The sequence below is a fragment of the Trachinotus anak genome, unplaced genomic scaffold (genome assembly GCF_046630095.1).
Source record: "Trachinotus anak isolate AG129_WGS33_773 ecotype Australia unplaced genomic scaffold, CSIRO_AGI_Tana_v1 ptg000016l, whole genome shotgun sequence".
NCBI classification, from domain to species: domain Eukaryota; kingdom Metazoa; phylum Chordata; class Actinopteri; order Carangiformes; family Carangidae; genus Trachinotus; species Trachinotus anak.
Window position 1 is genome coordinate 12,125,966 of NW_027273867.1, and position 25,772 is coordinate 12,151,737.

At 42.4% G+C, this 25,772-nt stretch overlaps 2 protein-coding genes across 4 annotated transcripts; both read right to left on the reverse strand.

Annotated features, from left to right (window-relative positions):
• Nucleotides 1-1,990: 1,990 nt before the first annotated feature.
• On the reverse strand, nucleotides 1,991-22,242 carry hycc1 (hyccin PI4KA lipid kinase complex subunit 1). Of its 2 annotated transcripts, XM_071501223.1 has the most exons (12): nucleotides 22,084-22,242; nucleotides 14,027-14,108; nucleotides 12,518-12,619; nucleotides 11,978-12,157; nucleotides 11,024-11,104; nucleotides 10,821-10,936; nucleotides 9,918-10,013; nucleotides 8,957-9,073; nucleotides 8,671-8,758; nucleotides 6,871-7,033; nucleotides 5,280-5,623; nucleotides 1,991-3,846 (listed from the first exon to the last, which is right to left on the reverse strand). In XM_071501223.1, the coding sequence occupies exons 2-11, from the start codon at nucleotides 14,075-14,077 to the stop codon at nucleotides 5,325-5,327; spliced, it is 1,293 nt and encodes a 430-aa protein (XP_071357324.1). In that variant the 5' UTR covers nucleotides 14,078-14,108; nucleotides 22,084-22,242; the 3' UTR covers nucleotides 1,991-3,846; nucleotides 5,280-5,324. The 2 variants fall into 2 exon arrangements, with proteins under 2 accessions (XP_071357324.1, XP_071357323.1); XM_071501222.1 differs by lacking the exon at nucleotides 5,280-5,623 and having other exon boundaries at nucleotides 2,659-3,846.
• A 194-nt stretch (nucleotides 22,243-22,436) lies between these two features.
• LOC139634641 (uncharacterized) lies at nucleotides 22,437-25,579 on the reverse strand. Of its 2 annotated transcripts, none has more exons than XM_071501224.1 (4): nucleotides 25,382-25,579; nucleotides 24,804-24,882; nucleotides 24,444-24,662; nucleotides 22,437-24,302 (listed from the first exon to the last, which is right to left on the reverse strand). In XM_071501224.1, exons 1-4 carry the CDS (start codon nucleotides 25,433-25,435, stop codon nucleotides 23,905-23,907), a joined length of 750 nt encoding a protein of 249 aa, XP_071357325.1. In that variant the 5' UTR covers nucleotides 25,436-25,579; the 3' UTR covers nucleotides 22,437-23,904. The 2 variants fall into 2 exon arrangements, with proteins under 2 accessions (XP_071357325.1, XP_071357326.1); XM_071501225.1 differs by having other exon boundaries at nucleotides 23,752-24,302; nucleotides 24,444-24,657; nucleotides 25,382-25,426.
• Between the last annotated feature and the right edge of the window lie 193 nt (nucleotides 25,580-25,772).

The following is a 25,772-nucleotide window of genomic DNA, read 5'->3' on the forward strand; positions in this document are numbered from 1 at the left end:
AAATGCTAAAGTACAACTACCTCAAAATCGTACTGAAGTACAGTACTTGAATAAATGTACTTAGGGTACTTTGCACCACTGCAAATGGCAACTGGGGATGCAGAATCGAGAATTAAGGAGGAAATGCTTATATTGCAAAGGGGCAAGTAGCAGATTATCTCTCACAGTGTGTGAATGCCACTAAAGTAGGATGCAGTTGTCGACACATTTGTATCTTTTTTTTTTGGTATGGACCTTTCTTTCACTTAGACAGAAAGAATGTAAAAACATTGCAAACTTAAAACAAATTGGCCAGACAGCTTTTAACCAAACTATATTTAAGCTGTTGCTATATCTTTTGTCGGCATAATATTACTTTTATTCCTTGTTCTGTGGACATCTATAATAAACAATTTTATTTGCAGTCATTAGCAGGGACTTTTAAATTAAAACCTTAATTATATCTGATTTTTATGAGGTGAATAGTGGAGCATAAGGATGCCTTCCATTCACCAGCCTATCGGGGAGCGTCAGTTACAAAATAAAGCTATTTACCATGCATCACAGTAGATGGCGCTATTGTAACACTTCGGAAACTCATTACGGACACCCCTGTTACCCACACCCCCTTTCAATTAACCACACCCACATGTGACTCTTCCGTGTGGTGTACCAAGCAGAGCTCAGGTGTTCAGGACGCTTGTTCCACAGATGGGGAGCATAGAAACTAAAAGCTGCTTCACCTTGCTGGGTTCTGATTCTGGGAACACTGAATAAACCTGAATCAGATGACCTGAGGCGTCTGGAGGCTTCATATCATTCAAGTAGATGGGAGATGTGTTTAGGCCCAAGACCATTTTGTGCTTTATAGAGAAGTAGTAAGATTTTAAAATCTATCCATTGACACGCAGGAAGCCAGTGCAGTGATTTAAGGGTCAGAGTGATGTGCTCCACTTTCTCTGTGTTAGTGACAACTCTAGCAGCAGCATTCTAGATGAGCTGCAGCTGTCTGGATGCTTTTTTTTTTACTAAGACCTGTGAAGACACAGTTACAATAGTCAAGCCTGCTGAGAATAAATGCATAAATAAGTTTTTCAGAGAAATCTTTTAATTCTAGCAAAGTTTTCAGTAGTAGTAGGCTGACTTTGTAATTATCTTTATGTGGCTGTTAAGAATGTAGGTCTGAGTCTATAACTACACCAAGATTTCTGGCTTGATTTGTAGGTTTTAGTGTCAGGAGGGAGCAGGCAGCAGGGAGGGCAGAGCCCCCAGAAGATTCTCAGAGCTGTAAGACAACGTTTAAAAGACAACGCTAAAAGAAAATTCCACCATTCATGTAAAGGTGTAGTATCTGCAAAATAATTGGATTTGAAACGAAACAAATAGCATAACTCAGGGTGAATATAAATATGCTTACATTGTCTACATATGTAAAAATGTTAAGACCTGAAATTCATGTTTTTAGGTGTTTGGCGACGCTTCCTGGCATACACAGAAAAATATAACCAAGCACACAAGTTAAATATAGAAACACTTTATTCCCAGAAGTTGTAGCAGTTGAGTTATCTTCAGACAAATAAAAGGCCAATATAAACCAACATCAGTACAACAGTATGATGTACAACAAGAGCTTACCATTCACATTCTGTAAACCCACATACAGAAACACGATGATTGTTATTGTTCCATCAAGCTATGGACACTCGACAGCTCTAGTACACGGACAACAGAATACACTTTTGCTTGAGAGTGGGGCAGCATGAACGCTTGATTTAGGAGACTGAATGTAGCAGATGGGTGGAGTTTTATTTATTTATTTCATTGGTACAAGAAGAATATCAGCATGTCTTGTGACATGATGATGTGGCGAACAACAAGGAGGGGCACAGGAAACACATCACCAAAGTACTACAAACAGCTGGAATGGTGGGTGGATCTGAAGAGGGGGGAGATGCTTTGTTGACCCAAATGCCGTCCCACTGCAGAAAGCACAGCAATAGGTTCATTTACAGTTTCGGTCTAGTTCACAAAACTTTACTCAGAGGTATTGTTTATTTTATAGTTCTGCATGTAGGCTGACATTAAGTCCATGTGGTTTTTTTTTGTTTTTCTTTTTGGATCAGTGGCAAAATGCAAGAGTTGTGGGAATCTGTACAGAGCAACAAAGCATCTCTCTCTCTCTCTTACAGGAAAACACCACAGTTGAGAGTCAAACCTCTCTTGTTCATCATAAGAAAATACCAAAGTTGAAAACACAGCTCACTTGTCCTTCAAGTGCAAAATACTTAACAAATCACACACATCCATCATCCCCAAAATCAAAAAAACTTCCTCGTCATTTGTGAGAAGTTTGATTTTAATTTTTTGCCATCAAATACACAGCAATTCAGGAAGGTGCGAGAAGAGCAAGAGGGAAGGACACAAATATTGCTTCTCCATCATGATTACAATACTGTGCAAATGTAAACATAAAGAACTGATTCTGATCACACTGGTTTGATTATTTTGAGGTTGTTGTTCCTGATGTTTTAGGGGAAGAATGTGGACTTTCTTTTACAGAAGCATAGCTGTAACTGGTGACAAAAAAAAGAAGTGTGAACAGAGGGAATTTGGGTGATTTTCCCAAAAGATGGAAAACACTGAATAGGAGAAATTTGTATTGCTATGGGAAGGGATCTATTTTTTTTTGGTTTTTTTTAGAAAAGTAGTAGAAACATTTGTTTCAGCTAGGAGAATCATACCTTGTTCACTGTATCAATAAGCAGCCTTTATTCTAAAAACAATTGTACATACACAGATACAGTACACACACTCAAGCATGCTCACACATACTCAACATCTGCCCTCTGACAAACCTGGGCAAGGTCAGGATGGATGTATGGGAAAGCCATGCAGGGCAACAAATGCCAATTAAAACACTTTCCAAATACTTTTCCACACAGTTTTTAGTAAGGAGAGTTTTAAGTGCACCCATTTTACAACAGGCTGTTCTGCAAGGGAGTTCAGTTCAGTCCTGGCACGACTTCACGGCAACAGTGCACTACTAAAAATCAGTGAAGCTGGAAGTGGTATCCCCGACATCCCGCCTCCATCAGGCCCAGAGGAGTTGACTCTGCTGGAGGAGAGGAGCAGAGGAAGCTGATGGTGCTCTGGAAATCTGGATGGAGCAGGACAGCAGGCTGGTTTACATCACACAGAATCAAAGACGTTAAAATGGAGTTACAGAGGAAACAGTGGGAGTGTTTGTTCATGTCTTTGTGGTTCTTTTGCAGTTGGCATGGCTTGGAGTTCCAGGTCACAGGTACAGGTTCAGAGGCAAGGGTTCAGGTAATCAGGAGTCACAAAGGGTTCAAAGGTCAGAGCCAAGGTGCACGCTGATGCTGGGAGAGCGCTGCGTGTGGTTTGGCGTGGGACTCAAGTACCCCAGCCCTTCCTCCTGCAGGCTGCATGAGTAGCGACCAGCCTCTGAGGCATTGTGGTTGCTGGAGGGAGGGGCGTTGCCACTGGCCACCTGCTCGAAGGAGCGGGAGAAGACGGCGCTGGCGGTGCGTGTCAGGCTGGTGAGAGCTCCTGCCTTGGGCACTGACTGGCTGGAGGTGAGCGTGAGTCGCTTGACAGACAGCTCTGTGTTTTCACTGGCAGCCCGGCCGGTTGTTAGAGGGCCCGCCTCCTTGTCCTTGTCCTTGCTGGTGCGCCCACCGAGCCGACACTTCTTCATGGCCTTGGCCCCCAGGTTCAACGTGGTGACGCTGTTGCTGATAGTTATGGTGGGTGGGGTCATGTCAGGCCCCACCCCGCCTGGCCACACCCCTTCATCCACCTCCGAAATATCCATCAGCTCATCCGGGGAACCCAGATCCACTGCGTCTGTGGGACAGACGGAGACAAAACAAGCAATGAAATGAAAAACAGGAGCTTATTGAGTAAAAGTCTAAGCAGTTCATCTGTCCTCCAGCCCGCCTGATCCAGGCAAGTTATATTTAAAATCTAAATCAAATCAATTTTCAAAATTACATGATTTATAAAGAATATATTCTATATTCTTTGCATAAAAGTTTGGCTGGATGACAGAGGAGCTCTGTCACTGTCCAGCAGGTGGCGCCTTCACACCATAACCTCAGCTAACAGCAACAGCTTGCCACTGTAAGTTCCAGTACAGCACACATGTTAGGATAACCAGCAGCCCCGTGAGTCAACAGTCAGTGGCAGAGGAGTGCATGTTTTGTCCAAAAGGCAGAAGATGACAGTGTCTAAGAGCATAAGCCTAGGAAAGACCACAAAGGGAAGGCAAAGGAAGGCAAACAAAGGCACAGGTAAGTACACCTTAAATGCATTTCTCTTCACTAACTCTAAAGACACGCATAAAAAGCTTTTCTTCAAGGCATGCATCCACACCCATCCGAGTAGCCAACCACACACAAATGCACACTTCTGATTTGATCTATCACTGTAACAGAACACCAGTAAACAGCTGGTACACAGACTGATAGGCAGGTCCATTTATCATCATCATCATCATCATCATCATCATCATCATCATCATCATTTCATGGTCAGATTTAGCCTGTTCAGAGCAAGGTCAGGATCTGCCTGATTCAAGTCTAGATTTAACATCGTGACAAGCTTTTGCTTTAAATAATTCAAAGACCTGCATATCTATCCTCAGCTCCTAGCTACCAGTCAGAAGGAAGTAATCTGTCTCCAGGTGCAACCCAGGAGTAACGTGTTGAGGCGTACCAAGGTGGGCTGTAAGAGACACAAAAGCTTACTGATCCCTCCAGTAAAAACCCAGAAGTCAGACCTCTGAACAACATTGTAAGAGTACAGACTTCTGCTACTGCTAACAGAGACATCCAGGCTTTCTAATTCAAGGTCATTAGGCCTTTTTTTATTAGTGCTGTCATAAACCTACTTTTATACCTGTTGTTTATGTTCCTTGTTTAACCGATGTTCTGCTTTTAATAGGAGCCACTTCATTTTGCTCAACATAAACACATCGCATCTTTTTTATTATATGATTAAGCCAAGCACATTTCATTATTATGTATTTTTATTAGGTTATTGATCTGCTATTCAGTTAGATCTTTGGAATTAATTTGATTTAAGGAATCTCAGCAGGAGATCTTCATGAGGAAGCTTTAGCCACAAAGGAGAGAGTAAATGAATGAATGATATCAGATAGACAGATGAGAGGAATAGTGCAATTAGGCGAAGAGAAGGTGGTGGAGCCCAGTGCAAAAAGGTAAAGGGGGAAGTCATCATGCAGCTTTTCAGACCACGCCCCCCCCCCACACGGTTACCTAGGTTACCCCGGGAGTGGGGCAGGGGGAAGGAGGGGCAGGACCTTAATACTGGCTCCTCCCTGTGGAGGCTGACCCAGAACCCTCATTCTCCACCATGCGCCTCACAGACTTCTGCCTCCTGACCTCCTGACCCCGCGTGCCGGAGTCATGACCTCTGGGTTCCAGGCTGACCTCGGAGGTGGTGCCCAACATGTCGCCATCGGGCAGGGTGCGACCATCAGAGCGTGGCCTTAGGGAGTCTCCGTTGGGCATTCGCTCGCCGCTCACGCCTGTCACACTGATCTCGGGGATAGCCATGCCCCCCAGCGCAGCCTCACTGTCTACACTCACCTCCTGGGACTCTGGTGGTGGGGGAGCATGTGGGGTGTAATGGGACAGTACATAGACACACACATATATATGTATATATATATATATATAAAAATACACATACACAAGACAAACACACATTGTGCACACATACATGACAAACAAAAAGACGGCCATGTGCACAGGCACACACAACCACAGTAACACAAGACACACAAAGGTAATCAATGTAATGGCAGAAAAATAAAAAGACAAAAATCATATTGATCAGAACATAACACATGGTCAAAATACATGCTATATGGAGATGAATATGAACACAGTGGAATCACATTTCATACTAGGTCAACACTGACCTCTACATGTGAATTAATATTTAATAGTATTTTCCTCCATCATCTGCTCACAACAAAAGCTTTATGCATAAACAAGCAGCTCTGATAAGGGCATCAATGAGCAGGCTCCATGAGATGAAAAAGGGTAATTAGGCTTGGGATGAAACCCACTCATTAAACTAGCTAAAGGCTGTAATTTACCTGCCTTATCTGTACTCTGGGAAAAGAGAGCTGCTCTCTTAATTCTAAAACACATACAGACTGTCTTTTATTGTGTGCTCTTTAGAGTCAATGACGTCAAAGTTTCATTTGTTCTATGGTTATCTAAGTATTACAATTTCTTTGGCACAGATCAGGAACGACACAAAACACAATATACTCAATATAAAAGTGAAGACTGCACACTGCAGCTCACCGGTATTATACTATGAATACACTACCTGCTCTCTGCTTTCCTGTCTTCTGTCCTATCTGTCAAATTAGGTTCATGTGCTGCGTTGAATCTCTGTGTCTGGCTTCATCTCTCTGAGCGCTCTCAACCTGTGAATGCTCACCTGACTCTAACAGATCAGAAAGGAAATCGTGGTTTTGAATGAAGGGGTTCTAAGGGGGGGGGACAGCACTGGCTAGCAAGACGAGGAAATGTGATCTATGGGCTTGGGAGCCGAAAGACGACAACACTTGTACACAGTGACTGCAGGACAGTGAAATGATAATGTGAAATGAAGTGATCTAAACCTCATGCTCTCTCCTTTGATATGGATCTGACCTTCAAAACACTGATTTTTTTTTTTTCTTCATTTTTTTATAACACAAATGTGATTGCAAAATGTTTACAGAAAAAAGTGAAGTGTGTGTGTGTGAGAGCTCAAATATTCCAGCAAATTAACCTCCAATAAATACGTCCCTACGACTCGCTTTTTGTTCCTGTGTATGCGTCTCACCGTGTCTCTTCCAGCGGTGGCCCCTGATAGAGAGGGAGGTGACAGCATTTCGGGAGATCCTGGAAGAGGTGGGTGTGATCTCCACCTGGATGCTTCGTGCACCCTCCTTGTTGTTACTCTTCAGCGCTGCGCCGTGCAGTGACGACTTGATGGCGTTACCCACCTGAGGGTGAGGAGGAGCAGAATATTGTTAATTACAGTCACAACAGGGGCCCGCAGTAGGGTTGCCAAACTTGGCTTGCAAACACAAACTCAATGCACATGCTTCACATCCCTTTTGTAAATGGCACTGATGTGTATAAAATCAAATTAGATTTACACCTGAAATCACTGCATCTTTATTAAGTTCACACTGAGACACTGTCACAATTTCTCGTGCAATTATCACACACTAATCTGTATCAGTTCAGCTCATTTGAAAAATAGTAGCCACTCTACAAGTTGTGACATTATATTTACATTTTCTTACTTTTTTAAAACTTTTAGATATATGACAGAGAGGGCTGTTTTATGCAGTTGTTCTCATTTGAGCCAGGCCAACAATGACAAATAATAATTTTTCATTATTAGCTCTTACATTTTAAAATAGGCTTTTTGGTTTTGGACCCTTTTTCATCTTCTAGCCATCAGCTGCTGCACGTGACAAAGTATGAAATGTCAACGCTGTATTCCATTTGTAAAAACTCTTCCTTACAAAAAGTGTCTGTTTACAGTTTTGCCTGCTGGGGACTTGCATCAGTGAAAACATAGTAGTTCTGTGTAGCAAGTACAACTACAGAAAAAGAGCATCTCTGTCTCTTCACCCGTGCATAGAGCAGAGGCAGGCAGATCAAGCAAAAAAGATCCAAGTGTAAAAACACTGGCCCAGTTCAGAAAAACACCATTACTGATCCGACTGAAGTTCAAGTCATGTGACTGAACAAATGACACCTGATCAATAATCCCATTTCTACCAGATTCATGCAGAGGGATCAAACTAAAGGCTTAGCACAAACTGACTGAGTTACACAGACTAGTGAAACAAGAACAAACAAGGCTTTGTACTTAACTCTATTCAACACCATTTCACAAGTCTTGATATAATAACCTCTGCTCTCTCTGGAACTTCTCAAGCAGCACTTACACTAATGGTCATGTAACAGCTGAATAGGTAGCATGAGGTAGACAGCATCATAATCACCACACAACCTGTCTTTTGTCTGTGTGGCTGCAACACATTGGTCTCATGAGGGAGACGTCACCAAGTTATGCTAAGCTAGCAGCCACCTGGTGCATTGCACTGCAACAAGTAAGCACACACATGCACACTGCACTGGATGAATTTGATATTTGAACCTTTCCACGCCAGAGTGTGTGTATTCATGACGTTTATCCACAAAGCTGTTTCTTTATTTAAAAACATTTTTTAAACCCCAACACCATTCTCATTAATGTGAGTCCAAAGCTTGTGTGTTTTGATTGTTGTGGAAGAGTACACCTTGACTTGTGTAGTAATACTGTGACCTTAGGTTCAATCCTCTACTCCCTGGACCTCAAGGATTACAGCTTAACGGAGCAGAGAGGAAAGCATGTAAATAATCTAGTGGGATTACACTCTGCTTGCAGACTCTGACACACACACATACAGACCAACACAATACAGCATAGTGTGCTGTGCATGAATCAAAACCACAAGCCAGCATGTGCGTCGAAATCACATGCCCTATGAGACAGACACACACACACGCACACACCGCAGATCCAGGGACACACACAGTAGAAAGAGATGTGATAGTAGCACAAAAATATTATTGTACGCACCAGAAGAGCCTCGGGGAATAACTCTAGCTGGGCCCGATACAGAACGTCATCCAGCGCTTTCGATCCCAATTCAACTTCCCCATTACACCTACACACAGACACACAAACATGTAACATTGGTAGATATTGGTTGAGACTGCAGACAGCAGTTAATCATTTTTGAGACTGAAAATGCACGTGTAAGAAAATGGAGGTGTTACAGAGACATGTAGAAATGTAAGACATGAAAAGTTGACGTTGACGTTGAAACAGTGAAGCTGTGCAGTGTGTATGTGTGTACACTCACAAGGCGTAGTGTATGCCTGTGATGAGCTGAACCAGGAACTCTGACGTGACTGTCAGCCGCGTGCTAATGCCCTTGTAGCGCCGCATCTGTTGCCGTGGGTAACCGCATATACACACCCTGGAGGACAACCAATAAAAACCCAACAGGGAAGTTTGTATCAGTGAAGCTTCAAGCAGGGAAACCACACCACTGAGCCACTTGGCTGAACCTCCATTAAGGCAATTTATTTCTCTGTGACAAGAAGATATAAAACTCAGCAATGGGCAAATAATGGCTGATTGTAAACACACGCACACAGCATATAATAAATGCTACATTATGATTTATTAACGATTTATTACGTTAACATTTAAAAGCACTGTGTAACTTCAGAGCATGAACAGCAGATGGTTCATTATTTTCAAACAGTCTCATGCAAGTTGCAACAAAGAGGAATCAACTAAAACTGAGGTAGCACCTGTTGAAGCTGCAGGAATCGCTATATACACTGCACACAGGGGATACACGGCAAACTGTCGAGAGGGAAATCAAAACTGATGACTCCTCTTTAGCTCTGTGCTTATCAGACCAATGCTCAGCTGCAGTTGGCAGATTACCAAAATCACTGGGCTGAGCTGGGATGTGTGTACATCACAGCTCTTTGCCGAATAGCGGTATCTTGGCTCTCGCTGGCAGCAAAGTCTATAAGAGGATCAGATAAGCAAGTGCTTGCAAAACTGTGTGTGTGTGTGTGTGTGTGTGTGTGTGTGTGTGTGTGTGTGTGTGTGTGTGTGTGTGTGTGTATTTGGAAGTAGTGTACTTAAAAATATCCGTAATCAAGAAAGTGACACAAAAGTCACAAAGTATGAAATGAATGTGTGCTTGTGCACATATCAAGTCCCCAAGGTCTCTTGACAAGGTGACCTGTGCGCTGCTACTGTATGTTAAGATATACTAGGATGTCTGTGCATGTGTATTTTACCTGGAGCTGAGTTGGCAGAGGGACTGGAGGGAGGTGGAGGTCATGTAGCTGAGAGCAGCATTATAGCACAGCAGCAGGAAGGTCAGCACCTCAAATCTGAGCAACATAAACACACACTTAAAATAGCATGTCTCCCCTCCAGCCACATCGCAACATGACGGACAAACTGAAACCTTAAACATGATACAGCAGAACTTTATAGACACAATTATGCTTCCATCCACACTGTCAAAACAAAAAGTCCAAAAAAGAAGAGAGAGATTATCTCTGCGTGATCTTAAAAAAGCAGTCAGACTTGTTTTGTCACATAAAAACATCTTTAAGCTAAAAATAAAAGATTCACCTATTTTTAATTATCAAGCCAGTCAGTTTGAAACAGTGTAAGAAAACAGGACAGAAATAAAGCTGAGGAAGTTCAAATTAAACCACCATGACCTTCAGAGTCTGGCTGCACTACAGCCTCATTACAGTAATTTAAGAAACCCTCAGAGCTATCTAACAACTTCAAATGCAACAAAAAAAGACAGCTGCCATGGGCTACCACTGAAGCAAACACACCGTGTATAAAATTATGGCCGTGGCAGCAGCTCAACTCACCATTACCACACGAGTCTGATTTCGAGGATAAGATGTACAAAAGCGCATAAATATATCAATAGTCCTACAAGTGCATAAATCTTTCCTTTTAACACATTTGGCAAGTAAACTTGTCAGTGCTTCTTTGTCAGATTGCACATCCTCCTTCATGTGTTTCTATTTTGGTGGCTGGCTGGTGTTTGCTGCCAATTCTAAGCAGGCAGACTGACAGCCTGCCCATTTTAAAACAAGCACAATCGCCTCCCTGCTGACACGTTCCCGGCTGCCCTGAAAACTTGAAACAAGTGCGCCCATCTAGGCTCTTACCTGTTCTGTGCCGTGAAGGTCTCTCTCTGCAGGTGTGGCCCACTGTACACCACCCTGCTCAGCCCGTGATTGGCTAGAGCCCCTTCTGTAAGGGCCATGGAGCCAATGGCTGAAGGCTGGAGGTGAGAGGATGACGTTTTTACATTGAACATTTCTGCAAAAGGAAATTAAACGATTTGTGTGCAGCTGTGCGTGTTCCTCACCTCATGGTACACTGATGGTTTGGAGAGGGAAGGGACGGTAAAAGATAACACTTTACTTTGTCCATCTTTATCAACTATTTCCTGTGGAAGAAAAAGACAGGAAGACAAAGAAAAAAATGTTTCTGTGGGTGAGAAAAACAGACGCCTTTTTTTCTGTCTGTTCATAAAGCTCTGAAGAGCATGTGCTTATCTCTTCAAGCACACTCATCTGTTATGTGTAGGTGTTTGTGCGAGGACCTCAGGGGTCTGCGTTTCCCCACTCATTCTGTTGGTGTGTGTGTGCGTTTTCAAACAATATACACACAAATACACAAACTCCAGGGTTTTGGTGTCCCCTGTGGGCATGTTAATGTCAAAAAGATTAATGAGAGCCAGGCAGTGTGTTGAGTGACAGCTGACCTATTCTGCTATTCAGAGAGGAAGTTAAGGGACGCTGCACTTTGCTGATAAATAGATCATCTAGAGCCGAAATGGATGAAAAACAGAACAACTCAAAACACTTTAATAATTACCAGCGCTGGCATCTCTCTGTGGGAAGTTTAAGGGCATATGCAATAAGCAACCCATCTATATTGTATAGTTGCAAAATCACTGTGTTTCATTTCCCCTATTTCTAACCCATACTTCCTGTCACTCTCCATGCATCGCTGTCTAGCAAGGCAGAAAGGGCATAAAGTAATCGTTTAAAACACATGACGCAGATCCCAGAAATAGTCGCGCAGTTAAGTCCCCAGCCTCTGAAACTGCATGATTACACCCACTAGCTAAGGATCAAAGACATTTTTTTTTCCTTGTGTTGTCCTTATTTTGCTCTTATCACACTGGAAAGGTTTCATTGTTAGAGCAGCTCGCTTTTACTGATAATAAATAAAAAGGATCAGCTGTGACACAAGAATGTGGTACTGAAAATTTAAACACACACACACACACACACACACACACACACACCCCTACCAGGTTGTAAATGCCCAGCAGCAGGGCCTCGATGCAGCCGGAGGTGTGGGGGTCTCTGGCTGCGCTGACAGACAGGAGGCTCCACAGGAGCTCTGGCAGGAACTGTAGCGTGAAACGCTGCAGCTGCGGCTCACCGCTCCGGTAAAACTCAAACAACTGGTGACACACTGGCTCCAGCAACTGGGTGAGAACAAATAACCCAAAATCCATGCACACACAGTTACATCACACCAGTCTACAAAAATCAGCAGGCAACAACTGCCACTGCAACTGTAATACATTTTGTATTTGGCAATTGGTTCTTCAATAATGTAAGGATGGGAAACGCTGTGTGTGACAGTCAGACTGATCCATGAACCACAAGAGCAGTGAGACAAAAAGAACATAAGAAAATCAGTTAAGTGTGTAAGTGTGTATAATTTATAACAGTCATGGGCACAGAAAACAGGGAAAAATACTAAAAGTGTTGCTCAAATTATGTGGTCAGCTTATAATCTCTAATGTTTACATGAATAAATGTATTACAGTGTGTGTACATACGTCGCTGTAGTTCTCTCGGATGACCTTGTAGAGAGCAGGGACCAGAGAACCTTTGTCTCTCAGTGAGGCGGCATAGGTGGACACAGCACTGTCAGGGAGGGTCTGCAAAATACACAATCAGTTGAAGTTTAATACACTACTGACTTAAGGCCTACTGGTATTCTAAGAATAACACAGCGTGGAAATTTGAGACGGGACAACGGGATAGCAAAACATTTGTCTAAATGTGATCTGTTCAGACTCGGTACTTATGAAGTCCAGGATACACAGATATTATTTTAAGGCAATAAATCTGCCTAATATTATGACTGTTGCTGAATGAAACAAATAAGCATCACTGAAAGCGAACAATGTAAGAATACATCATATGTGTTGTAAGTGCAGGCAGAATGAATGCATTTAAGGCCTGCAGAGACAGAGAGTGATAATGTCTAGAGCTGTTCCCATCTGTATGAATATGATTGCTGTCATTGTTATAGGGGATGGCTCAGGTTAAACCCTGAGCAAATACATGAATGCCATAGAATCTCTTTTAACAGTGGAAACCTCTTATAGTGATCAAAAAGCTTGGGACAGAATGATTCCTGTACAAATGCTGTTTAAATATTTGCTTACAGTGATCAAGTAGTCAGCTTACAGTGTACATTTTGGGGCTTCTCATACTTGACAACATATGGAAAAAGAATTTAAACTGTCGCAGCCTGCTTCTTTAAACTGTCATATGCTGAGGGGCTCTGACTTATTTCTCCGACTGTCTCTCGTCTCATCTCACCACTTGCATGCATCTTACTCATTGATTCCAGTCGCCATGTTTGGCTGAGTGCCATCATGTGACCAGTGCCATAAATGCTAGAAAAGTTCATAATTTTAAATAATTTTTAGGTTTGTAGACACACAGGATCTGGGTCTGGACCCAGACTGGGGTTCACCTATTAGTGGCCTCAACCATTTACTATAAATCAATTCTTCTTCACTGCTGTATAACAATAACTGCCAGTGGCTGTACAGCGTAACTTCCTGTGTAGGCTACTGCTTTAGAGCGGCCTAGAAGAAAGTTTATCAATGCATTACTGGTATCAGATCAGTGCATACTCGCTGATTCCTGATCCAGTGTTTTGGGCAAATATCAGAGGCTTTTCTGATAGTAGTATAAAGAGGCTGTTAGTCACATTGATCTGGTTGCATTTAGAGGTCAACTTCACTGAGAGTGGATGACAGATGGGCCATCATATGTTCACACAGGAAAATCTCATCTGCCCTTTCATTATTACACCTCACCAAGCCCAGGCTTTGGTAGCAGTCAAGTAACAGTGAGCGCTGTTGTTGCGAGCGATTTTCCGGGAGTAAAGCCCTTCATAGAGTGTTTGTTTATGCGTACGGAAGACATCCTGCCAATATGCAGAGGCAGAGATCATGCTGCACACTGATTGCGGATACATATATTTTTCTTTTTTTTTTTTTTTTTTTTTTTTACACACACGCACACGCACACACAGATTTAAGCAGTACCTTAAATTCTGACAGCCATTCCTCCACCACTCCTTGGTCCATAGCCAACATGTTCCCTCATCTGCAGTGGAGTCACCTCTACCTAAGAGAGAGAGAAAAATACTGTTTAAAACACACAGTCAGCATAATTATTAACACATAGCAAATATATAAAGCAATTTCTCTCCCCCTATTTCTCTTTTTCACACACACGCACACACACAAAAGTAATTACAGCTTGAATGAGGCTCCCTTCATGTTTGCTAGCCTTCTATTGTTTTATACCCTGATAAAAATGTTCTATTAGAAATGGCAAACAATGCTGTGCACAGTGAATGTACACGCTCCAGGCATCAATACTCCACAAAGAAACACAAGTCTCTCCTTCCTCCTGTTTCCCTCTCATTCCTCTCTAGACACACACCTCTGCAGCAAGTACCTAACCTATTCTCAACTCAGGCTGGCAAATCGAAAATCACCCACACAGAGAATCCTGGCTGGCTTCAGTGTTGAAGCACTGATGAGGGAAGAAAAAAAAAAGTGGCACAGCAGCAGATTTAGATGCTTGTTGAACAGGCTGTACAGTTCAGACGTCTTTAAATGGAGACAGACAGAAAAAGAGGCTCTCCACTGCTGTAGCTTACATTTACTCATAATGAAATGAATGCCCTGCTTCCTCCATCTCTGTTTGTTATTTCTGATGTCCCTTCCTATCATCCCAGCACTCACACTGTCTGCATCCTGACTCCCGCCTGTCCTCCTCTAGACACTCAACTTGTATGCATGTAGCTTCTTTTCCACTGAATTTTACCCTATCTTCTCTTCTCTTATGAATAATCAATCATGTAATCAAGAAACAATGCACATCCCGAATCAATTAATCATCCCTTGTGATGAAATGAATAAATAATAGATTTTGTTGTTTATGAAGCAACAAGCCTAAGAGTCTACAGCCCCACTAGCTGCTCCAAGAGATTGTAAAATGCCCATTTTAAAGAAAACCACACTGTCCTCACCATTACCTGCTAAAGTCAGGGGATCATGAGTCATTAGGATTTATCCTCAGGGGAGTATAAACATCTCTGCAAATCTCCATAGCAAACCATACAATGGGTGTTGTGTTATTTTTAGTTGTTATTTCAGTTTGGGCCAAATGGTGAACTGACCAATCACCTGACAGCCTAACATTGCCATTTCTAGAGTCACTAGTGTGGCTAAAAATATTCACTGGTTTCAGCTTCTCAAATATAGCGATGTTCTGCTTTTCTCTTGTTTCATATTGTAAACCTTTGATCTGGACTGTCAGACACAACAAGCAAACTGTAGATCTGTAGACTGTAGGGATATATCTTTCCCTTTGGTATTCCATAGATTACATACACACATAATCAATTATAAATGAATAGAAAACAATCCGCAGTTTGATATCTAAAATCATGTCACCTTAAGCAGTTCTGACAATGACAATGCAGCAGACTGACCGGAGACCTACAGGACACTTTCTGCTGAGGAGGACGACGACACTGTCTCTTCGCTTGTCTGATTAATTATCTGTTTTTGACTAGCAGTCTGTTTTCACTGCGGGGTATGTCGTGTCTGTGCTCTGTCGTGTCTGCATACTGAAATGGCAAGTACAAGGCTGAATTGGCAGTTGAATGCGGAGAAAGAGTCCATGTTTGGTATGTCTGGTAACAGAGGCTGGGTTTTAAAAAAAAAAAAAAAGAGAGAAAGAGGAAGCAGTCCTTCTATGTGCTCACTTGTCATGCAGAAATAACATGTGCTCAGATTTGGGCTGAAAATGAATTAATTTCACCAACTTCCACTTCCAACATGTCACTCATGATCTCACACATGTCTTAAAAAGTAATTATATTTTCAGCTGACAAACAAGCTGGCTGTGAAAGAAAGTATCTATTTAAGTATGCATAATGCCTGCGTGTATGATGCAAAATTTAAAATGTTTCTGGTTGTTTTTTGTCTTCCCTGTCCCCGCTTAGCCTCCGCTGTCCCTCCGCTCGTCCTCCCACACCACATCATTTTTCTCTCCCCATCTTCCCTGCCTTCTAATCTGTCTTTTCACACTTCCAAATGCTTTTATTATATTTTGAATGATTCTGATGCTTGGTCTGTCCATGGCAGCCAGGTGTCTATTTATGGACTGTACCAATGACAGGAATGACAAAGGGGGAGGGGAGTCAGTGACTCATGAAATGGGGAAGGATTATAAAGCAGAATAGCCTCCATTTGGAGAAATTAGTCCTTTGTGGCAGTCATGCTGGTGAAGACAATGAGGAGGACTGCAATGTCTAAAGCCAGCATGTGCGTTTCAATGGCATGCTCACTGAATAAATAACAATATACAGGCTGTGATTAGAGTGAGGATGAGTCAGTCTTGTAAGAGGATGGCTTCTGCTCCTACAAAGTCGCTTTTCAACCCATCAACTCTGTCCACGCTGGCATCTGGGGCATGTCATCTGTATCACCTGCATCCAGAGGAAAAGATACTTACAGACAAAAATCAGCAGTCGCCTGCCATGCCACCTACTCATGTGATATATTTGCCTCGTACCTCAGCAGCAAGCAAGTCAGAAACTGCTGCACTAAAGCAGCAGTGGAGAGCGGACACTTTGGTCCAAAGTTACTATAAATAATTTGTATGTGTATTTTTAAAATCATTTAGTTAAATATATGTAGAGGGTTTAGTATTTAAGATTTTGACAAAATAAAGGCAAACAAGTCAACCTTTCATACTGTCATTGAGTGGACAGGAGCATCAGTCATGTCATCAGTCAAAAGCAACAAAACAAATTTAATGGCACATCTATTATCCTCACCATGTGTTGTACATGTATGCATTTTTCTACTAATCCAATTAGCGAGATAAAATCATATACTGTTAGGCGTGCAGCTATTTGCGGCACATTTTTTACTGTTGACATTTGACTCCTAGTAACTCTGTAGAGCAGTAGGTCCCTGTTTGCTTCTGTTGTAGACAAGCACAAGGATGCACTTAGCACATTTGGGTGATGTAATACACACCTCTGCCAATGGTTTCACACTGTCCCACTGATCTACAGGTGGTGGTAACACGCTGTGGCAATACAGCAATGTGCCAAAACTGGCAGTGATGAAGAAGACTGCCAGCAAACAAGCATGGGTGTAAACAAAGTAGGTTTCAAAATGTAAAAAACAAAAAAAAAAAACAAAAAAAAAAAAAAAAAAAAAAAAACACAAAAGAAAAAAAAAAGTTTTGCAACAAAATGTGTTATGAGGAAGGAAATACTTTCAACACATTTGGCAGACCTTAAGGATTCACACAATTCGTTTTGGTGAGTAACACTGAACGTAAACACAACTTTTGTTGGTTGTTTTAATCTGCAGTTTCAAAGAAGAAAAGGCTGCAAGCTGCAAATATTTGACTTTTGCTTGATAAATGAACTGATTAATCAAATTATCAAAATGGTAGCACTACAATTTTCTGGGGCAGCCCAGTAGGCGAGTGCTTAGGGCACGTACCACGGGAGCACAAGACGCCCTTAGCAGGCAGTCACCGGTTCGACTCCCAAACGGTCCGACTCTTTCCTGTATGTCATTTCCCTCTCTCTACCCCCTTTCCTGTCAGTCTCCACTGATCTATAATAAAGGCATAAAAAGCCCCAAAAAAATAATAATCATAAAAAAAATTCAATTTTCTGTCGAATGAATGGCTTTTTGAGAGATGATTTTAGCCAAGATGAACACACTAAAAATCCATAATTGGAGCCACTCATCCATGAAAGTGAAGATGATTCAATTGGAAACAGCATTCAAACTTCAAGAGAAAGTGGCACAAACAGCACATAATGCTCTGTCTTGAGGATTTCTAGGCTCTGTTGACACACTGCAGACAAGCACAAGCAAATAGTGGAGGAAAATAGAAAACTAATTGCTCTGGGAGTACACTACAGAGCGTAATTATGTTATTTGTTAGCCATCTCTGTCATTACGGACTCACAGATCATGACAGAATCAATACAAGCCAGAGAGAGCGGACAAAAGATGCAGCAGCTGGTGAGCTTCTTCTCCGCAGCTCAACCACGTTGACCAGCTCAAACTCAAACACACACACACACACACACACACACACACACACACACACACACACACACACACACACACACACACACACACACACAAGGATAAACCAGTTTTAGGGATAAGTGCCTGAGCAGGCTTGACAGGCACAAGTAACAATCCAGTAAAGTAATGAACAAGTACATGATAAATGCAGGAGAGGGAGCGGTAGGGAGAGCAGAGGGAACAGAGCAGAAATCAATAGCTAAATGAATAGAGACTGAAATAAATGGACGTATAGAGAAGTGAGGGATAAAAGGAATGTATGACAACCCAAGGGATAACTCAAGAACAGAGAGCGCATAGGGTCGATAAATGAGGAGAACTCATTAGGTTTCAATCTGCGCTGCCCTGGCAACCTCCCAGGCTCTGAGAAACACACAATAAACACACCTCTCTCTGTGATCTAAACAAGAAACAGGTCTAACCAATGTGTTTAGCAGCCTAGCTGAGGCATACCATGCAAAGCTCTGATGGAACAAACAACTAGATGGAACTACCGTGACAGAAGATGTGTCATGCATTGCACAAGTGAGTGTGCGCACAAGTGTGTTTATTCAATGTCTCGTTTGACAAAACTTGTTCCTGTGAGCTAGCTAAAGTTGACAGTTCATTCCCTCTGAATTTACACCCACGCCTCTGCCTTAAACTCTCCCTCTCTCCCTCTCTCTCTCTCACACTCACACACACACACACACACACACACACACACACACAGGACAGACAGACTAAATGAGCTTATATTTGACTCCTCCTTCTGAAGACTTCTACCAACACCAACAGGTCACCTATGAGTTTACATTCCTAATCCTTGCTGTAAGTGTGCTTGCATGTCCTGACAAGAGTTACCACAAAACACCTGAGGCAAACACACAATACACCACCAATACCTTCACATGGATTATTACAAAAACCACAGGCAGTCGGCCCTATCAATACGCAGAGTGTCCTCCGCTGCTCAATGATGAAGTAAGAACATACCTGTCGGGAAAAAAAATCAGGTGGAGAAAGAATTGAATGAGCTAGGGGGGGGACACCCATAAACGTACGCATCGCTCCCTGCTGATTACCTCATTTCCTATTACACACATGCTTTGCAGCCTTCTCTTTTTTCAGGAAGTGAGTGGGCCAATAACAATGAAGGCCTGAATGGAGGGAAGAAAGAGAGCAGAGAGAAAGATGAAGTGGGTGGTTTTGAGAGCGACAGAGCTGCCCAGCTGCTTTTTCCTGTGGTACAGGGTGCAACCGCACAAACTACTGGTTAGGCTGATAACTAATGCCTCAAGAACTGAAAGCTATACAGAGACAGAGAGTTGTGAAATAGATTAGGTAAGCTGAAATGAATCTAAACAAGCTCATGTTTCCTCAGCTGACTCAACTTTTCTACAGACACACCCAAACCACTAATAACTGCTAAACCATGCTAACCAATGTCAGAACCAGGCACTATAGAAACATGCCTCCACACTGAATCTCCAAACTAGGTCAGCTGTCAACTATCAACAAGCTCTACCGGTGACTACACACTTATTTCTACTTGAATGGAAGCAAAAGCCGTTAAGGAACTATTTTGAGGAGCAGCATGGTGTTCAAGTAAAGGTGGAGGCAGGGTTGTATAGCTGTGGTCATAAATGGCAGAACCTCTAACATGCCCTGAGCTCACAGCTGCACCGGCTCTGCTAAGGGCTATTTACACTGTTTGTCCATTCCAAGGACTTTAGCATTTTGCTTGCTTCAGTTTACATCAAATCTTCCATGCTGTCTGTTACCATCTTCTTTATTTGGACAAGCCTGGTCTGTGGTTAGCCCTGTTGCATCATTGACTCCCACCTTGCTCTCCTCCCTCAGGTCTTCTTCAATAGCAGGCTGCTTATAGCTTGGAGGAAAGGGGGGGGGTAGCCCTTCATCCTCTGCTGCTGTTGCTGCTTTCTTTCTCTTTTCCTCACACACACACACGCACACACACACACACACACACACACACACACACACACACACACACACACACACACACACACACACATATATATATATGTATATAGCAGTGGGCTGCCTGTAGCTAAGCAGACATGACAACAGAGTTGCTGGTTTGTGTGTGTGTGGTTTTTGCTGCTGAGGGAGACAGATCGAGAGATCTGACAGGGAGGAATCCTCTTATAGCAGCCTACGCTCTCTTCTCCGTTGCCTCTAAGCCAGTGATGCATCTTCGTCCCTCCTCTCACCCTTCCAACTCCCTGTCTTCCTGCTGCAAGTGAGCCTGAAGATAACAATGATTAATATCACTGATTCTTCAATTATGTACACTCCCTTTCATCTCCCCTTTTTGTCTCTCTATCACAGCAAGCAGCTTTTTCTTGTTGTCACAGTTAAATAGCTTTCTCAAAATTTATTAGTGTTTAGCCTTAGAATCTCACATTAAAATACCGCTTTTGGTGAAAATAATAAGGTTGCATTTATTTCAAGATTTTTTATAAAATTAAAAGCATGCTACTTTTACTGGTATATTTGGCAAAAAAAAAAAAAAAAAAAAAAATACACATTTGCCGGATAAGTTCACATCTGTACTTCACCTATACGCTGCTTGTGTACACAGGCACAGGTTTAAAGAGGCAAGGACTGAAACTGTTTTCGCTGCTCAAATTGGTCATGAAACTGCAGGCATGGGTGACTCTAGCTATGATGCTGGATGACAGCAGAGCCAGTGTGATCCTCCTGCTCCATGACCTGCCGGGCTTCACTGTCAAAACGCATTAAGAGGTCTGAGACACTAGCAGCCACGGATGCCACACATTAACAAGCCTGCACATACTTTTTATGCATGCACTCACACACATCCACACCCTAATGTCACCACTTTAACGGTGCGGGATCACTCACCCAACAAACACATCAATTGCTACAGGGAAAGCCTCTCCCTTATGTCAAAGGCAAACACAGATATGTAAAGCAAAGGACGGACTATGAAATTATATCTTATTTAAACAACTAGTACACCACCAGAAGCGCAACCTTTGTGAAGGACACAGAGTGTAAAACAAACGTTTTTCAACTTCTGACAGCATGTACAGTAGTGAGGGGGTTTATTTCATACAGCAGGGCTGCCATGGGGCTCTGCGGCAAAGCTTCACACTGTCCCCTCTCATACAGGAAACCCCTCAAATGGCTGAGTGGCACGGAGGAAAGCTGCATCACATGATGGCATTTGGAAAAATCCTAACAACGCATTATCTAAAATACCAGTCTGCAGTGGCTGCCAAACTGACTGACTGCCACACACACACACACACACACACACACACACAGAGGAATATCACCTGAGGATCTTACCAAAGTCCTCACAGACAACACACACACACACACACACACACACACACACACACACAGAGGAATATCACCTGAAGATCTTACCAAAGTCCTCACAGACAACACACACACACACACACACACACACACACACACACACACACACAGCTGTGAAAGTCGAGTACAAAGTCTGTCTCTATGACAGATGTGACCGAGTCTTCTACAGCAGCAAAATGGTTGCTATAAAAAAAGCTCGTTAACTTAACACGTTGGACAGCCGTCTCATCTCGACTGTTGTTTTATGTCATGTTATCTGGCTGATTTAACTACTAACTATACCTGTCCTTGGGCACTGCTAATCAGCTAGTTCGCCATCCTGACTACCGGCGACACAGCTCGCAGTCAAACAACGTGAAATTGTGTCTCAACACACTGGTAGCCCATTGACAAACATTAGCTTTCCCTGCCATTCTGGGTACTTCCAGTGTATTTGTTAACCAGTATCAGCCGGAGAGTGTAAATTAATCCTCCGCCGTCACACACTCTCTGTCTCGGCTTGCTGAATGACTTCGAGCTGTCACAACGGTGGTTTACAGATTAGCTAGTTAGCTAGCGCGGCTAAGGCGCGACACCAAGTAAACTGGGGAAGTTAGTTTACTTACTGGCATGCTATCTGTCAATATCCTGGTATCGCTGTCCTCTGCGCTTCCGACAAGACGAGCAGACAGCTATCAGTTCGCTACTCTATAAATCTCCTCAATAATTCAACAACATCGGCTCCTTCCATCTTCATTACTTTCTCCACTCAGACTACCTTAGACGAGGGGGACACGGTTTGCCCGGAGTAACTAAACGCCTGAGCCAATGAAAGAGCGGTTTATAATCTAACTGCCACGCCCCCAAATGCAGCAACCAATCAAATTAGAGTCTGGGCTGCATGTTAATAATTTCCACGATCATGGTAGGTTGTCGCTGTCAGTCATTGCTCTTTGACAGCAGAGTGATCTACCATAAGTGCTGATAATGAATCATTTTATTTATTTCTTTATTCATTTATTCATGGAACATGATAGCGTTGTAAGAATATACTTCAGCATATGAATTGATGTTGAATGATGTTTAATCAGTAGGGATTTCCCTCTGAATCATTTGATTAAAATAAAGTATATTCACATTTTAATTCTGAACATAATTAGTTACAAATTCTAATTCTAACCATTTTGTCACACTAACACTGGATCTAGTCAAAGTCATTAAGGACATAGTTAGGTTGCCTGTATTCAACATATACAGAACAAAATTTCATTTACTTGTTATATTTACAGAACCGTTTCATGATGAGACTAACTGAATGTTCTCGGGCTTTATCCAACACGTCCTACACACTTAATGCCAAATCAATCTGTAAAGCTTAAGGCCAAAGCACTACTCTCTCAGATAAATAATGCACGACCACTTGACTATGACCTCTGGAACAATGGATTTTCCAAAATTAATTATCAAGATGGCATATGACCATGTGTTTGTTTGCTTTCACATCAACTGAGGCTGGAAAGCTGCAGTTTTTAATCAGTTAATAAATGCGATGGGGCTTTTGTGGATAATGAGCAGCAAATCTCCGTCTGAATGCTCCGTCTGCATGTTACAATAGCAAAAGGATATAAACAGTCACAACAAACCCTTAAGTTGAGTTGACCATTGCAGGTGTAGGAGACTGTATCCTGTCTTGTCCTGTTTGGCACAATAGAAGAAATGTCCAGTGCAGTTCGCAACATGAATACTCCTGCATTTGGAACAATCTTTCCATAAGGCAAGTGTTTAATTAGGTACAAAATTCTAAAAAAAAAAAAAAAATAATGATACATTCACTATGTGGAAACATAATTCTGAGATTCAAGGATTCAGGGAATCTTAATCCATGCAGTGCAATTTCTGAGAGAGCTACATTTAAGGGATATGAGTCAAGGAACAGCTGTCACAAATAGTAAAGTTAGTCTGCAATGCCCCCTGATGTTAGCTGGTAAAATTACACATATAAAGGAAATTTCAGTTTTTTGCACGGACAAGTTTACAGTATTTTCAGTGTGAGTGCTAATCTCTGCTATATTCAATACAATTCTAATAAAACATTTAAAAGGCAGGTATGATCACAAGTCTTCATGTCCTTGCAACAAACATTAAACAAGAGGCTGCAAAGGCCTGCAAAGCACAGTGTGCATAGTACCTTTAAATACACGCATGACATTCTGTGTGTACGTGTCTTATTATCTGTTCTGTCACATTTCTAACATTCCTGATGCTGCAGATTGCATGATATGAATGCAGATGACTGATTCTGATTACTGGATTTGCAACTGGCACGTTTATCAAGAAAAAGAGTAAGACAGTTGGCAAATGTGTTTCCTCTATCCATAAGTGTCAAAGAGTGCGTATAATCTTCGTTAAAGATACAAAAAACTTAAAATGAAAGCATTTGGAATAAACTATGAATAAGATCCTGCAATCTGTGCAGCCTCATTGAGAACTTCGGCAGCTCGCTCTCTGTATCGCACCGACAACTCCTTTGCCCTCTTCACTTCCCGCATGTTCTCATCCAGGTTTGTCTTCAGTCTTCCGTGCTCCTGGTAAGATGGTGCTACCTGTTTCACTTGCTCAGCCATTTGATCCCTGCTATGGAGAAGCCAGTTGAGCAGTTCTTTGAGTTTGGTACCCCTTGACATGGTGGCTCTGGCACTCTTAGAAGCGCCCCTCAGTTCGTCCTGAGCCAACTTCAGAATGGGAGGGAGCGGCTCCTCTTCACGTTCACCCTCTGACCCCACAGGAACCACAATGAGGGAGAAGTCATAGCCCTTCATCTTAAGGCAGACCCTGTATGTGGCTTCTGGAAGGAGAGAGAGATGGAGATAAACACAGGGGACAGCAACGGAAAACTGAGGCACGGTAGCCTGCCATCACATTGCCTGTACTGACAGGTTGTGTGGGTACTTCGCTCAGGAGTGTGAGCTCTGAGCCTGTCACTCACGGTACTCCTCTCTGATCTTCCCCACGCATTCAGTAAAAGCCAGGGTATCACCGTGGACACAGCTGCAGCTCCTTCGCAGGTTCCAGATGTGTCGGGCCATGGCCTCATAGTGTTCCAGCTGTTCGTTGAAGGTCTCGGCCATGTCAGAAAACCTCTGGTCCAACTCTGGCACACCTACTCGCTTAATCACCACCTTGCCAGTCCGCCTCATGGCCTTTACTTCAGTACAAGAAGAAAAAAACAGATCACATACACAGACACACAAAATGGGTACAGAGAGATTCGGCCACTACACTATTTTATGCATGGGAGGTGTATAGGTTTGAGAAGCAGATATATGCATCAAGAGAGATGATGTACCACTGCCTGTTGGTTGGATCTGCCGGGCTGATGCAGCTTCGTTCAGATCAGATTCTCTGGCCTGCAGGAGAGGCTGCCTCTGAAATAGCAGAGTTGTTCCTTTTCATATAATCTTTCTTTTATAATAGTTTTTTTTAACTGACAAACAAACATAAAGGACTAATTATGCACTGGTGTTCACTTAAAACTATAATTACTTTGACATAAACTCAGTGTGTTGAAATATTCATTTCAGTGTCTCATATGGTTCTTACTGCCTTTGTGTTACATCTCTGCACTTTGTATTTGTGACAGAACAATAACGTCATGGTGATTTCAGTGATTTATATTTTATTATTTTCATCATTATCATTATTATTCGGACTTGCTTCTATGACATCTGCATAACGTGATTCAGATAGATTTAAGGTTTATTATGGCTGTAATCCCCGCGATTCTTACATTAAAGTAGGCTTGTAGTAATGGGTTAATCCAGTAATTTTACTGAAGCAAGTCAGTAATGAACTCTGAACTCGACAAACTCTACAATAAACCCGCATCAGCATTTGCACAAAACTCAAAACAGCCCAATCACATACCTCGCTCCCGGAGTTTTCCCCAGAGAAGCAGCAGCAGCAGAGACAACGATGCATTTTCTGCAGCTCCGGTGCCTGTCAGTGTGTTTTCAGGTCAGTTATCTCTGACAATAGGCTGTGTATCTGTTGCCCCCATTCAACGTGACGTCAGCGTCATGCGATTTCCGAAAAACTTCTCTTCCTGGTTATGCTGTGAAAGCTGCTGTGCAGGTATGAAGGCGGCAGACGGTCATTTACCCACAGGTGTGTGAGTTACACCAGATAAACAAAGTGCTGCTGTCGCCATTGGGTGTATTGATACCTTGGGTGTAGGATATTTACATCAGAAACCTGATATTACAGGGGATACATAGTACTAAAGTCTTTGTTTTTTTTGTTTTTTTTTCATTAGATA

Coding starts and splice junctions, on each gene's coding strand:
- hycc1 (XM_071501222.1), bottom strand. CDS start 14,077: ATGTTGGCTATGGACCAAGGAGTGGTGGAGGAATGGCTGTCAGAATTT. Junction 12,620..14,026: donor AATGGCTGTCAGAATTTAAG/GTACTGCTTAAA, acceptor TGTATTTTGCAG/ACCCTCCCTGACAGTGCTGT. Junction 10,014..10,820: donor ACCTTCACGGCACAGAACAG/GTAAGAGCCTAG, acceptor TATGTTGCTCAG/ATTTGAGGTGCTGACCTTCC.
- LOC139634641 (XM_071501224.1), bottom strand. CDS start 25,435: ATGCATCGTTGTCTCTGCTGCTGCTGCTTCTCTGGGGAAAACTCCGGG. Junction 24,883..25,381: donor GGGAAAACTCCGGGAGCGAG/GTATGTGATTGG, acceptor CTGCTATTTCAG/AGGCAGCCTCTCCTGCAGGC. Junction 24,663..24,803: donor GATCCAACCAACAGGCAGTG/GTACATCATCTC, acceptor CTTGTACTGAAG/TAAAGGCCATGAGGCGGACT.